At 42.4% G+C, this 16,113-nt stretch overlaps 1 protein-coding gene across 2 annotated transcripts in view; it reads right to left on the minus strand.

Moving 5' to 3' along the window:
• The window catches only part of OSBPL10 (oxysterol binding protein like 10), a 327,444-nt gene that overhangs the window by 155,197 nt on the left and 156,134 nt on the right, over positions 1-16,113 (minus strand). For both annotated transcript variants that reach the window (XM_047769412.1, XM_047769418.1), the window contains exon 4: positions 7,503-7,694. In XM_047769412.1, the coding sequence (XP_047625368.1) occupies positions 7,503-7,694 (192 nt within the window). The remainder of the gene's footprint in view (positions 1-7,502; positions 7,695-16,113) is intronic.

Below are 16,113 nucleotides of genomic sequence, written 5' to 3' on the forward strand. Positions count from 1 at the left end.
ATTCTAGCGGCACATCTGGGGGTATCACACTACCCTAGGTCACAGGGTCACCCAGGCACACACCACCCAATGCTATCAGTCAGAGGAGACCATGCGAATACCTAACTCAACCCTCGACCAATCACCATCCACTCCAAACCATGATCTAAGCACCCTCGATGCCTCCACATTCCATTTCTAAAGCTTTCTGTCTGAAAATGGTCCTTAACATATTATGTCCAACCAACATGCCTAGCAATTGGGCTAGGGCTAGAAGATGCAAAGATGAATAGGACATGGCTTTCAGGATAAAAATCCAGTGCCTGGCACACAATAGGTGCTCAATTAATACCTGGAAAAGGGATGGAGGCATGACTGAGTGAACAAGCTCACAGTCTGGGGTAGTGCTGTCTAAAAGAATTATAACACAAGCCACAAATGGGAGGCACATACATACTTTCAAATTTTCCAGCAGGCACACTTCAAAAGGTTAAAAGGAACAGGTGAAGTTGATTTTAATATATTTTACTTTAACCTAACACAGAGAAAACATTTTCATTTCCATATGCAATGAGTATTAAGACATTATTCATGAAACATTTTACCTTTTTCAGGTACTGTCTTTTTGAAATCACACGGGCATTTTCACATGCAATGTACACTAAAGTCCTTTTCAATTCAAGCCCCCACATTTCAAGAGCTCATTAGTCCCATGTAAGTAACACCTACCCTGGGGGTGGGGGCACAAAGTAACAGAACATTTCCATCGTGGCAGAAAGCTGTCCTGGGCAAGAGAGGGAGGTAAAGGGCATGACGGGAATGAGGAGGAGGACAGACAGCTGGCAGCAAGGCCAGGCAGGCAGAGATGGCCTTGTCTGCTCCTCTAAAGAATATAACCTTTATCCTATGGACAGCTGGGAATAAGGGTGATTAGATTTAAAAAAAAAAAAAAATGAATGGTAACCAGCTGTTTAAAAACAGATTCATAGACTAGAATCAATCCATGATGAACACTCTTCCAACAGAGGATAAAATACTAAAAACAAGGGAAATGTGGTATGTTTTTCACAAAACTAAATTTAGTCAAAGGAAGAAATGGTCCTTCATTATAAGATTATATGCCTGGGAGTTCCCATCGTGGCTCAGTGGTAACAAAACTGCACTAGTATCCATGAGGTTCAATCCCTGGCCTCACTCAGTAGGTTAAGGATCCATCATTTCCGTGAGCTGTGGTGTAGGTTGCAGAGGCAGCTTGGATCTGGTGTGGCTGTGGTGTAGACCAGCAGCTATGTCTCCGATTCAACCCCTAGCATGGAAACTTCCATATGCCCTGAGTGTTCGGCGCCCCCCCCCCCCCAAAAAAAGATTGTATGCTGGGGGGAAGAGGCATTAAATGTGCTTTTATTAGACAGTGGTAACCGTAGATTGTCACTAAAAACAAAATAAACACAGCACTGTAAATCAACTATATTTCAATTGGGGAAAAAAAAAACCACATTGATGACAAACATGGGTAAAAAATATACTTACTGGGCAATTTTTTTAATTTGCAACAAGCTCTCTGAAAATTCTACTTCTAAATTTTAGTTTGGGAATTTCCATTGTGGCTTAGCAGTAACGAACCCAACTAGTATCCATGAGGACTCGGGTTTGATCCTTGGCCTTGCTCATGGGTTAAGGATCCAGCGCTGTTATGAGCTATGGTGTAGGTCCCAGATGCAGCTGGGCTCTGACGTTGCTGTGACTGTGGTATAAGCCAGCAGCTGTATCTCCAATTTGACCCCTAGCCTAGGTACTTTCATGTGCTACAGGCGCAGTCCTAAAAAGCAAAATAAATAAACAAACGTAATAAATTAATTAATTTTAGTTTGCAAGTAATGTCCAAAATTCTAGAACCACCTCTTTTGAACACTTTTATTAAGATGGACACAGGGGACAAGGTGTGTATATTATTCTCTATCCTGACTTTCTTAATACACACACATCCACTAGTAATGATACCTACATGACGTTTATCTTCAACTGCTGTATAGTAAGTCAGCATGTTAACTGTACTGTTGCTTATTTAGTCATTCCCATGATGGTTTGTGTTAACTCTATTACTTTACTAGCATGAACAGCTTTATCCAGATTAACTTTCCTCCTCAACCTCCCAATTCCATGGATTATTTCCTCAGAATATAGTTCCCAACAGGGAATTTATGGGTTGATGGCAATGAACAGCTTTGTTTTGTGTTTAGGTCTTATAATACATCAGTAGACTGTAGCAGAAAGATAATATACAGCTCTGCCAATATTACTTAACACTGTAACTTTTAATGGGCTATAAGTATTTCTGGGAATCTGATAGACAAAGTCATCTTTTTTTTTTTTTTTTTTGTCTTTGTTGTTGTTGTTGTTGCTATTTCTTGGGCCGCTCCCACGGCATATGGAGGTTCCCAGGCTAGGGGTCGAATCGGAGCTGCAGCCTCTGGCCTACACCAGAGCCACAGCAACTCGGGATCCGAGCCGCGTCTGCAACCTACACCACAGCTCACGGCAACGCCGGATCCTTAACCCACTGAGCAAGGCCAGGGACCGAACCCGCAACCTCATGGTTCCTAGTCGGATTCGTTAACCACTGCGTCACGACGGGAACTCCCCTTTTTTTTTTTTTTTCAAAGTCATCTTGATTCTATTTCTTAAATTGTTAATGAGGATGTTCTTCATGATATCAAGTCGTAAACTTTCTATGTTCATCTCTCTTTGCCTCTTCCAGCGAGGGCTCTGGGTACTGACCACTGGGACCTCAATTCTTTGTATACTTTGGGATGATAACCATTTAATCTTTTAAATTGCCCCATTACCTTCACCCATACTGTGGCATTCCATTTAATATTTATTCTATTGCCTGTGGCTGGGCTATTTTTCTTTTCTTCTTCAGATATTCGGGCACATCTGTCTTGTGCATGATATTTTTCTCCACTGCTTCACTAGTCCTAAGTTTATCTTTCCTGTACAGCTGGGTTAAAAATGCTATTCCATTTTCTTCCAGTTATTTTATAAAAATATAGAGTGACATCCAAAAGTCGAGGTGCCTTTATATTTTATGATTAATAGACTTTTAAAACGGCAGGACTTTCCAATGTGAGGGAAATTTTCTCAGTTCCCAAGGAAGCCTGGCCCATATCATAATAGGACAGATGTCACAGAACAGCTACCCCTCTCCGATCAGAAGAGAAGCTTGGCATGAAATCTAAGAATCAAAACTTTCGACTCTTTCTTCAAGGCGTCTGTACCCTCCAATTCTTCACTGCCTGTGTTTTTACACATCTCAACGAGCTCACTTAAAATTAGTGTTCAACAAAAAAGGTCATCACATGGAATCTAAAGTATGACATAAATGAACCTGTCTACAAAACAGAAACAGACTCACAGACATAGAGAACAGACCTGTGGGCACCAAGGGGGAGAAGGGAGGGAGTGGGATGGACTGGGAGTGTGGGGTTAGCAGATGCAAACTACTATATATCAGATAGATAAACAACAAAGTCCTCGTATATAGCACAGGGAACTCTACTCAATCTTGTGTGAACAACCACAATAGAACAGAATATGGCTCAGCAGAAACAAACCCGACTGGGAGCCATGAGGACTCGGGTTTGATCCCTGGCCTTGCTCAGTGGGTTAAGTACCCAGCACAGCCATGAGCTGTGGTGCAGGTCAAAGATGCAGCTTGGATCCTGCATTGCTATGGCTGTGGTGTAGGCCCGGCAGCTACACCTCCTATTCGACCCTTGGGAACTTCCATATCCTGCGGGTGTGACTCTAAAAAGTCAAAAAAAAAAAAAAAAAAAAAAGAAGAAGAAGAAGAAAAGCATATATATAACTGAATCACTCTGCTATATAGCAGAAAGTAACACTGTAAATCAACTCTACTTCAATTAAAATTTAAAAGTTCAAAAAGAAAGGTCATTACAGACAAAGGTAATTACCTGAAGAGATACATGGTTGTTGCCCAGCAGTACAAAAACCCAATCAAAACAGCTATGGAATGGAGTTCCCGTCATCACTCAGTGGAAACGAATCTGACTAGAAACCATAAGGTTGCGGGTTTGATCCAGTGTTGCCATGAGCTGTGGTGTGGGTCACAGACACGCCTCAGATCTGGCGTTGCTGTGGCTGTGGCATAGGCCGGTGGCTACAGCTCCAACTGGACCCCTAGCCTGGGAACCTCCATATGCTGTGGGTAAGGCCCTAAAAAGACAAAAAACCAAAACAGACAAACAAATGGAAGCTAGGGAAGTATGTTACCTATTTTTCATGTAATAAATTCCGGAGAAATTTTAGGAATTTCCCACCAGAGATGGAAAATGGACAGAAAATAATATGATAAAGAAGCAGCATATATATAATTATATACAAAGTTTGGATTATACTGTATAGTTTTTATACATCTAGATATGTGACATATATTAAAAAAAAAAAGAAGTAAATTCACTGAAAGGTTAACAGTGGTTACCTGACGGGAGGTAAAATTATGGATTATTCTGATCTTTAGATTTTTTTTGCATTGTATGCTTCATACCACTTAGCATTTTTATATACACATGCCCAAAGAAACCACTTTTATCTTTATAAAAACTTGAATTTTAAAAACGGAGGTAGAAAAGATTTTAACATATTGAATCGAATGCTACTAAAAATTAAGCCAAACACCTCAACTTTTATTTCGGTCACTGCTCACTAATCATAAGCACTGTTCCTTTTTTTATTTTTACTCTAATAACAGTAAATCTATCAGAGATTCACTATAACAGAATTCAAAGAATTCTCAAAATACCATGAATTTGCCTTTTTTTTTTTTTTTTTGAAGGTTACAGTCTCTCAAGTACTCGCAAAAAAATATCTGTAATGAGGTTTACATAAAAGGGACATGATAGTATTGTGGTTATGCTGGGTTTTTTAAGACCTGTCTGGCAGATAAATATTGAAACATTTACTGGCAATGATAACATGATAAAATAATAACATGATAAAATATTTAAGATTTCCTTAAAATATTCAAGTAAAAAAAAGTGATGGGGAAAATAGTTGAAACAAGAATGGCAGAAGGCTGGAATTATTTAAATTGGATGATGGGTGCTATTATGTTACCTCATACAAAGTTTTTTCCATAATACAGTTTTTTGAAAAGATGGCATAAGTGAAAAGCCATATATACATGTATAGCATCATCACAGCTCACAACATCCGACATAGCAAAATTAAGCTCATAGTAAACACTTTTTTTTTTTTTTTAGGGCCGCACCCACGGCACATGGAGGTTCCCAGGCTAGAGGTCTAACCAGAGCTGTAGCCACCGGCCTACACCACAGCCACACCAAGCTCAGATCGGAGCCATATCTGCAACCTGCACCACAGCTCACGGCAACGCCAGATCCCCAACCCACTGAGCGAGACTAGGGATCGAACCTACACCCTCATGATTCCTAGTTGGATTCCTTTCCGCTGCACCACAACAGGAACTCCACCAAACTCTATTTTTGTGGCCATGCTCACCACATAATGGAATTTCCAGGGCAAGGGATTGAATTCGAGCTACAGGTGGGGCAACACTGGATCTTAACCCATTGAGCCACAACTGAAACTCCCACTTTTTTTTTTCTCTCTCTCATATCAGGGTGACTGTTTCAAAGGGAGCATTTGACTCTACCTTTTCTTTACTAGGCAATAGCGAGTACATGCCTGTGTAGTTCTATCCAAAAATGTCTTTCGTACACATCTACAGATCTGAGTCAGAAGATTTCAGATTTTCTGTCCTGGGCCAGAATGAGAACAAGATAGCCAGCTGACACCACACTCTTGGCTCGTGGCATTTAAAAAATAAAATAAGATGTGTGCTGATCCAAGCAGCAGCAAGACTGTATCCTGGGAGTCTCATTCTCCTCCTTGGCCCAGAGGAAGGGCTTGGCTACTTCTCTGAGATGATAAACTGGTCAATCTGCATGTCAGCTGCAGGGCAAAACAGCCTCATTTTAGCACACAGAGTCTTTTGCCTCCAAGGACAGTGTTGTTTTCACTGCCCCACACCCCCTGGAAGTGCAAGTGTGATGGTGAGCAGGGTAAGCACTTCATAAAATGAATCAGAAAAGGGGAAACCTGAAGTTCCCATCCTGGTTCAGCGGTAATGAACCTGACTAGGATCCATGAGGACATGGGTTCGGTCCTTGGCCTTGTTCCGTGGGTTAAGGATCCTGCATTGCTCTGGCTGTGGTGTAGGCAGACAGCAACAGCTCCGATTTGACCCCTAGCCTGGGAATTTCCATATGCCTCTGGTGTGGCCCCCCCAAAAAAAAAGAAAAAAAGGGGGGGAATCTGCTTTAGGTCCAATACTTGCTGAGTTTCAAAACACCCTCAATTAATTCCTGATTAACCACTTTTTGTTCTGTCTCTTCTTTGCCACAGGCATGGAGACGTCCATGGGTGGTACTTTTGCCTCCCTCCAGGCTTTTATGGGCTAGCATCCTCTGCCTTCTGAGCTCTGACAGAGGGCTCCTGACCACACAGTTAACCAAAGAAACAGCTCTTTCAGCCATCCCGGATCCTGTGCAGGCCTGCTGGCAAGAGGACTTCTACAACAACAAATACGCGGGGAAGATTGTGGTCCCAGGCCATTTTTGCTGGTTATAAGCAGGGTCTCTGGAACCAGAGGGACCACACAGCTCTTCTTAAAACTGAAGGTGGTTATGCTCGAGATGAAACTGAATTTTATCTAGGCAAGAGATGTGGGTATGTGTACAAAGCAAATAACATAGTAACTCCTGGCAGAACCTAACAAAACCAGAGTAACCTAGGGAAAGGTAATTCATGCTCATGGAAATAGTGCTTTGACTCGTGCCATTCTGAAGCAATCTTCCTGCTAAGGCCATGGGACACAGAATCTGCATGATGCCGTACCCTTTGAGGATTTAAACTTATCAAAAAGTAGGAGTTACTAGTAATGAATCTGACCAGTATTCATGAGGATCCAGGTTTGATCCCTGGCCTTGATCAGCGGGTTAAAGATCTGGCATTGCTGGGAGCTGTGGTATAGGTCGCAGACTCAGCTCGGATCCCGTGTTGCTATGGCTGTGGTATAGGCCAGCAGCTACAGCTCCAATTTGACCCCTGGCCTGGGAACTTGCGTATGCAGCAAGTACAGCCCTAAAAAAAAAAAAAAACCTTATTGAAAAGTAAATAAATAAAAGTGTATTTGTTCTCTTGTTAAACAACTAAGAAACAAGTTTTTTTTGGTTGCGCCCATGGCATGCAGAAATTCCCAGTCCAGGGATCGAATCCAAACCACAGTGCAGACACGCTAAGCCACCAAGGAGCGCCATTTTTTCAAAACCGGGAGGGATTGTCGTGGCTGAATCTGGGAGATTTGCTTCCAGTCCTCTCTCTCCATCACTTAAGTTGGTACAAAGAAAGGGAGGTGGGCAGAGCAACATCCCAGCCCTCCTCCCAGGGTCCTCTCCACCTTGGATGAGACGCAGGCCTACCTCTCTGACTTCATGAAGTTGGCCGGAATACTGACTCTTGGCTCTTCGGGCGGCGGCAGGTGACTTGTGATGCGTGATTGTGACGACACTGGGGGCCCCTGTGCCGAGGTGCCTCTGGCTACAGGGAGACGCAGAATTGGGAGTTCCATAGGGGAGCAAAGTGAGACTTCGGCTCCGGGAGCTTGGAGTAGTCTAGAATAAAGCAACAGGCATCAAACTCAACAACCGACCAGCAGAACACAATCAAATGCTGGCTTCCACTTATTTTGGATCTCGTATTGGGCTTTAGAGGGAGGAGGCCCTGGGGAGGTCCAACAGCACCACTTGCCCACATCCCACACTTGCTCAGGACGGCGAGACCATCTCCATTAAACCAGTCTCTGGTCTCATCTCCAGTCATGTCTCCTACCCCAAACCACGCCCCTGAAAAGCTACTCAGGGGCCCCTCAACATCACAGGCTCCGGGGGTTTGCGCCCCTCTTCCAAGGATGCCCTCCCTCCCACTGACACACCCAGCTCAGCACTGTTGTGTGCAGCATCCTCTGTCTGTGTCAGCCCCTCCCTAGCTCTTATTCTACTGCCTCAGGGATAGATTCACTGTCCAGCCACTTTCTTAAGAGATTCTTTCAAACTCTATATCCCCCAGAGCTGGCTCATCACAATTGTTCAATTTATTAAGTATTTAATAAATGTTTGCTGCATCAGTGAATGCATTAAGTAATCCTTCAATTAATCCCCCTTTGTTCATGCAGTGCTTGTCTTACATTCTACTGTAACATATCATCCAAATCATAACTAAGTATATGACAAAGACGGCATCTCAACCTAGTGAAGGTAAATTTTTCAATAATTGGTGCTGGCATGACTGGGCAGCCATCTGAAAAACAAACTTGGATTTATTTCTCAGATCACAGACCCCAAACAGATCAAAGACTTTAAAAAAAAAAAAGAAAGAAAGAAAGAAAGAAAAAGCCTAGAAGAAAATATGTAGGCTTGGGGTAGGGAAAGCCTAACACATCAAAATCCAAAAGCCATAAAGGAAAAGTTCAAATTTGAGAACCTGAAAACTGAAAATGTCTTCCCAGGAAACATTTTCAAAACCCACTCCTGTCACCTACAAAGCCAAATGACAAACCAGGAAAAACGGTTTCAACCAGTTTCACAGACAAAAGGCTCACCATTCTAATTTATAAGTAGGAAAATAATTCCTAGGAACTGATAAGAACAGCAAACTATTAAAATAGGGCAGAAGGAGTTTCCATTGTGGCTCAGCAGAAACTAACCTGACTAGTATCCATGAGGATGAGAGTTCGATCCCTGGCCCTGCTCAGTGGGTTAAGGATCCGGCGTCGCAGTGGTGTAGCTCACAGATGTGACTTAGATGTGACATTTCTGTGGCTGTGGTGCAGGCCAACAGCTGTAGCTCCAATTTGACACCTAGTCTGGGAACTTCCATATGCCGCACCTGCGGCCCTAACAAAAATAAAACAGGGCAAGATGAACACACAGTTCACACAAGAAAGAAACATAAATGACCCTTCAACCATATAAAAATGTTTAATTGTACTCATAAATGTAAATTCAAACCACATTTAGATACCATCGTTCACCCACTAATTGGCAAAAATCCAAAAGATTAAGTACACAGCTGGCCAAGAGGATCGGGTTTGTAGGAATATAAGGTGGCAAAAACCCTGAGGAGGGCAATCAGGCAGGACCTGCCCCCATTACAAATGCACATTCCTCTGATCCAGCAATGCCCAAGTTTGAGAATATCTCCTCCAACACACCTGTACCCAGGTGGAATGGCATCAGCACCCATTAGTCCCTAAAGGATGGGAAAAACCTCATGTCCTCCTGTATGGGACAGGTTAATAAGACATGGCACACCCATGTAACAGAATGCCACCAAGGATGTAAGAGAATAATGAGACAGGTATGGAGGGGAAAAAAAATCTCTAAAGAATGCAGTTAGATGGAAAAAGCAAGGTGCCTAACTGTTCTAGAGTAGGCAAAGTTCTGTGTCAAAATGTGGAAAAGCAGCAATTTCTATCATTTGTTTAAAATCATTGTTCAAAACACAAAAACACTTGGGAGTCCCCTGGTGGTCTATGTGTTAAGATTCAGCATTTTCACAACTATGGCCTGAGTTCAATCCCTGGTCTGGGAACTGAGATCCCATATCAAGCCACTGTGTGCTATGGCCAAAAAGAAAGAAAAAAAACCACAAAAATCCTCTGGAAGGATCCACAGGAAACTAAAAGTGGTTACTTATTTGCAGAGAAGCCAGGAATGAGGGAGTGAGAGCAGAGGAGAAGAGAGATTGTTCACTGCATACTTTTCCTATTCTTTCATTTTGAACTATGGGAAAATGGATTCTCTATCCAAAGTTTTCTAAATTCTACATAAAATCTGCATTCTAAATGTTTCCAGACTTCATTTCAGCTTGAGAAAGGGCAGTTTGATGATGGGCTGGATTCATGCCAGCTTCTGTATTTCAGTGATCAAACATTTACTGAATGCCTACTACGTGCAAAGAAGCATATCTAAATATCAACGTGATGCCAAGGAGAAATAGGAGATGTATGAGGCTATCGTTCAGCATAGACGCTTATAGCTTTGCTGGGGATATATGAGCACAGACGGGGACAGCAAAACACACACACACACAGCAAGGAAGTGCGAGACAAGATGCTAATTTGGCAATATAGCCAGAAGATGCCAAAGTGAAGAAGAAAAAGCTGAAGACGAGCTGATTTCATCATAGGAGGCTGTGCTGAGGGTGAAGGACTTGAAGCCTGAATCAAATTTCAGAAGGTAAAGAGACATGAGTGTATAAAAAAAGCAACCCAGACAGGAAGTTCAAAATAGTCACAGCCTCCAGCCCTGGGTAAGTCACTGCTCGAAAAATTGTTAAATGTTAAGATTCATAATTTTACAAATCTCCAGGGGTTAGGTGGCAGGATAGAAAGGAGAATTTTCTGTTACCCTGCAATACCTTAGTAGATCATAAAGTTCTCTGGATTTGAATTTGAACAAAAGTAACAGAAACACAGATCAGAGTTGTCTTGTGGCACAATTGGTTAAGAATCTAGTGTTGTCACTGCTTAGGTTGCTGCTGTGGTGCAGCTTCAATTACTGGCCCTGGAATTTCCACATCCTTCAGATGTAGTCAAAAAAAAAGGAGGGGGGGGATAGAGATGAAGTTGGGAGGCATTATATTGCTCTTAGATAAACTTATACATAGGTAACCAGAGAAATCAGTGTTGTAAGAATTGTATATACCTTGATCACAATGAAATACAACAATCATCCACTTTCAGCTTCGACCTTTTCCCTCACAGTGAAGAGGATGAAAGAAGCTATTTTTTTCCTTTGGCTACAGTGTGCAGAGGTTTGATGTGGGATCTCAGTTTCCAGACCAGGGAATGAACCTGAGCTACAGCAGTGAAAGCACCAAATCCTAACCACTAGACCACCAGGGAACTCCCAAGAAACTGTGATTTAATCCTTTAACAACAGCATATTTGCCTAAGCATTAGAGGCTACTGAAATACATGATAATTGTTTGGGAGGCTTATTTCAACCCAAGAACAGGCAGACTTTTGACTGGGCTTTTAAGTCAAGACAGCCAGATTTAACCCCCACCCCCACTCCCAACTCCATCAGGTTCTAGCTGTGTAACCTCAGGTGAGTTACTTAAGTTTCCTTATCAAGCATCAATTTCCTAATCTTTTTAAAAAAAGGAATCACGGAGTTCCCGTCGTGGCGCAGTGGTTAACGAATCTGACTAGGAACCATGAGGTTGCGGGTTCGGTCCCTGCCCTTGCTCAGTGGGTTAACGATCTGGCGTTGCCGTGAGCTGTGGTGTAGGTTGCAGAAGCAGCTCGGATCCCACGTTGCTGTGGCTCTGGCGTAGGCCAGTGGCTACAGCTCCGATTGGACCCCTAGCCTGGGAACCTCCATATGCCGAGGGAGTGGCCCAAAGAAATAGCAAAAAGACAAAAAAAAAAAAAAGGAATCACAAGAGTGACCCTTAAGAGCCCGCATGAGGATTCAATGAGATCATGAACATGAATAAAATGCCTGCCATGCAGGAGCTGCATGGGCAAAGTTTGTTTCTTTCTTTACTTAAAACGTGATCGATGAAGGCCTTATTGATTTTTTAAATGTTTCCAAGTCACTGAGCACAAAATTATAAGCAGTCACTGACCTGCTCCTTATTTTCTATGGGAACCAAGTAATCAAATACTTCCTGGGAGACCTATATGGTCAGCAAGGCTGTAGGGGGAACCACACTTCTAAATTCTGAGTAGAGAGAGAACCCATCAGAAATCTGCAACAAAGATGTTCTGAGAAGGGAAGGGGCGCCTTTGCCTGAAAGACTATCACATAAATGGCAATAAATTAGGGAAGTCACCCAGGAGCCAAATGGTTCTGCTGTGGATGTTTAGCCCTGTGATCATTACTTAATGGCTGTCATCTGAATGCCCAAGCAGTACATTTGAGTTGGGAAATCTTTAATTCCTCATTAACTAGGTGATTCTCAGGGTTTAATTCATACCCGTGCCTCTTCTCAGGGTAAATATGAGCCAAAAATAGTCTCTCTCTTGGTAAATCCCATAGATCATCAGGCATCAGACAAAAAAATTGCAACCACTATATACAAATGAGCGGGCTCTTTCCGAAAGGCAGCCACAGCCAGTCGAAAATGTCCAGGTTGTGTTTTTAGAGGTTTTGTTTGGGGGTAGGGGGGAGTGTGCACACAGCATGGGGAAGTTCCCAAGCCAGGGATCAAACCCACACCACAGCAGTGACCCAAGCCACAGCAGTGACAATGCCAGGTCCTTAACCCACTGACCCACAAGAAAACTCCCACACTGTGTTTTCTACTGCGCTTAAATGTCACACTCATCCTTGCCACTAATTTAAAACAAAATATTACCAGAGTCTGAGGAACAACATGTCATGTTTTTGCGCCAAATATGACTTCAATGGGGCGCCTGGAAATGCCAAGTGTGCCTGCCATCTGTGGAAAAATTCTGGGGCAAGGGAGTGAGATTCACCCTTTACCTAGGAAAGTCATCCCCTGGATACCTTCCATCAGCAAGTAGCACTAGGTAAGTGGGATGCCTGCCTGACAAATGGGGTGATGCCAAAGGAGAGAACACATAGCAGATAAGACTCAACACCAGGGAGTTCCCGTCATGGCACAACAGAAACGAATCCGACTAGGAAATATGAGGTTGCACGTTCGATCCCTAGGCTTGCTCTGTGGGTTATGGGTTAAGGATCTGGCGTTGCCATGAGCTGTGGTGTAGGTGGCAGACGCAGTTCAGATCTGGTGTTGCCGTGGCTGTGGTGTAGGCCAGCAGCTGTAGCTCCAATTAGACCCCTAGCCCGGGACCCTTCATATGCCATGGGTGTAGCCCTAAAAAAGACAAAAAACAAAGGGGAAAAAAGACTCAGCATCCACCCAGGATTCCACATGCAATTGGGTTTCATGATATTTACCAATCTCTGGGTTCTTTCCTACTTTCTTCCTTGAATTTCTACATTTCGCAAGGTTTTGAGTAAGGGACATGCACACATTCTCTTTGTATCTACTGGCCCAATGTGGCTTGAAGCAAAGGTGTGACTGGAAAGAGAAAGAATACTTCCAGCCAGAGAAACCAAGCAACAAGTGGGGGAAGAGAGTCTAATCTAGGAAGCAGGATCACTAGAAGCTTCCCTGCACCATCCAGAAGAGCAGTAAAAAGATCTAGTCCTGTGCTGGAGAGGGTATGGAGAAAAAGGAACCCTATTTCACTGTTGGTGGGAATGTAAACTGGTGCAACCACTGTGGAAAACAGTATGGAGATTTCTCAGAAAACTAAAAATAGAATTACCATTAGATCGGTAATCCCACTCCTGGGCATCTATCCAGAGAAAACCATGACTCCCAAAGACACGTGTACTCCAATATTCATTGCAGCACTATATACAATAGCCAAGACATGTAAATAACCTGAATGTCCATTGACAGAGGAGTGGATCAAGAAGATGTGGTACATATATACAATGGAATATTACTCAGCCATTAAAAGGAAAGAAACATGGATAGACCTAGAAATTATCATGCTAAGTGAAGTCAGTCAGACAATGAGACACCAACATCAAATGCTATCACTTACATGTGCAATCTCAAACAAGGACACAATGAACATCTTTGCAGAACAGATACTGACTCACAAACTTCGAAAAATGTATGGTTTCCAAATGAGACAGGTTGGGGGGGGTAGGGGGATACACTGAGGGTTCGGAACGGAAATGCTATAAAATTTGGTTGTGATGACTGTTGTACACGTATAAATGTAATAAAATTCCTTAAGTAATTAAAAAACAAAACAAAACAACAAAAAAAGATCCTAGTCCTACGAGACAGTGTGGGGGAGGGGTCAAGACCATAATTTCTCAACCCAACAGCCTGGGTTCAAATCTGCACTCTGCCCCTCATGAACTGTGTAGCCTAGTAATTTGATGTTTTAATTTCTAAAAATTTCTTTTTTTTTTTTTAATGGCCATGCCCAGGACTGAATTCTAGCCACAGATGCAGCAATTCCAGATCCTTTAACCACTGCACAAGGCAAACCCATATACCTCCTCAGTGACCCAAGCCACTGCATTTGGATTCTTAACCAGCTGTGCCACAGTGAGAACTTCCAATTTCTAAAACTTTCTTTGGCCACACTCACGGCACGTGGAAGTCTCTGGGTCAGGGACTGAACCCAGACCACAGCAGTGACCTGAGCCCCTACAGTGACAACACCCAGTCCTTAACCCGCTATACCACAAGGGAACTCCTAATTTCTAAAATTTAATACTATCTACCTCATTGGGTTGTTGGAAAATAACATGAGAAGAGGTAGGTAAAGGATAGGCCACAGAAGCAGCATGCAATAAATGTCATCATAAATTAATAAAAATAAGGCACTGTGTAGGTGAATGATCGTTAACTGGTCCCAGAGTCAAATATATGGATTTGAAAGTTGTTCGCACCCAAGCACCTTAAGCAGACATAGCTTTACCTTAACTTAAAAAACAAACAAAGAAAGGTAGACAGTTCCCATCATGGTACAGTGGAAATGAATCCAACTAGGAACCATGAGGTTTCGGGTTCGATCCCTGGCCTCGCTCAGTGGGTTAAGAACCTGGCAATGCCATGAGCTGTGGTGGAAGTTGCAGACATGGCTCAGACCTGATATTGCTGTGGCTGTCGCGTAGGCTGGCAGCTGTAGCTCCAGTTCGACCCCTAGCCCAGGAACCTCCATGTGCCAAGGGTGCAGCCCTAAGAAGCAAAAAAAAAGAGAAAGAAAAAAAAAAGAAAGGTAAATTAAGAGTAATCATTCTAATTACTAAAAACATTTTGCTTCCGGGAAAAAGTACAAAGTACACTTAAACCATAACTTCATATTTTTGAAAATCCATCTGTTGTAGAACACAGAGTGCTTATAGACTATTACTCCAATGCTACACAGGTACCAAAAGCAAAGGATTTGTATAAATTAGTAATGGGCAATTGCCCATTAGGATTCTGGAATAAATACAAACCCCTAAATTGAAAAGCTCATTAGCTGGTCCTAAAAACATCTTAAAATGCATATCAAAAATTCATAATTATGTCTACTGAGGCCGAAATTAAACAGCTAAGGAGTTCAGTGCAATGGGATCAATGTTGTCTCTGCAGCTCTGGCACGCAGGTTTAATCCCTGGTGCGGCACAGGGGGTTAAGGATCTAGAGTTGCTGCAGCTGCAGCAGAGGTGGCTATCGGGGCTCAGATCTGATCCCTGGCCTGGGAACTCCATCTGCTATGGGGTGGCCAGAAAAAGGGGAGGAGGGGCTAAGGAGGAGTAGGGGGAGGGGGGAAGAATATCCTAAATATAAATTTGTGGCAACCACTTCTGCAGAAAATTTTCTGATGGGAAAAACTGCTGAGAGTTGATTATAACAGCCAACAAATATTTGATTTTGAAGCATATTTTCCTCACTTCTTTGAATTCTTTCACAGTGAAGGGAAAAAAGGACATTACATTTCAGAATAAAAGAGCCCAGGGAAGACAGAGAAATCAAACCAGCCTGGTGACATATTTTGAAAAACAAATTCAACCAACCAAAATAATTTCATTACATTCCTTCCCTCTTCCTTTAAAAAAAAAAAAAAAATTCCTATGCCCTTTCTAAATATGTGAAAGATAAGCACAAAAATTGAGGTTTATTCCCTTTCTTCCAAAAGTAAATATACCTCAAAATCAACCAAAAAGGAACAGCGTAACAGTTTTGAAAACATTACATTCAGGGCCTTAAAATTATTCAGAATTTTGTTTTCCTGGCAGTCAACATCTGAATAAAATGTGGTGTGTTTTTTAAATAAATCTATTCCACTACTGCGCTTAATAGCTTCACATGCACCTTTTTGTTTGCCCTACTTTTGTTTGCTTTTTGGTTTTTTAATATTCTGTTACCTTAAAACAGACCTAGAGAATAAATAAGATTTCTTAAACTAGGACATTTTCCAAGTTCATTTCCATGATTAACTCCCAAAATAATACTGAGCTCTCTCTACTTTTCCAA

This window comes from Phacochoerus africanus, chromosome 1, assembly GCF_016906955.1.
Source record: "Phacochoerus africanus isolate WHEZ1 chromosome 1, ROS_Pafr_v1, whole genome shotgun sequence".
In the NCBI taxonomy this organism is placed as follows: domain Eukaryota; kingdom Metazoa; phylum Chordata; class Mammalia; order Artiodactyla; family Suidae; genus Phacochoerus; species Phacochoerus africanus.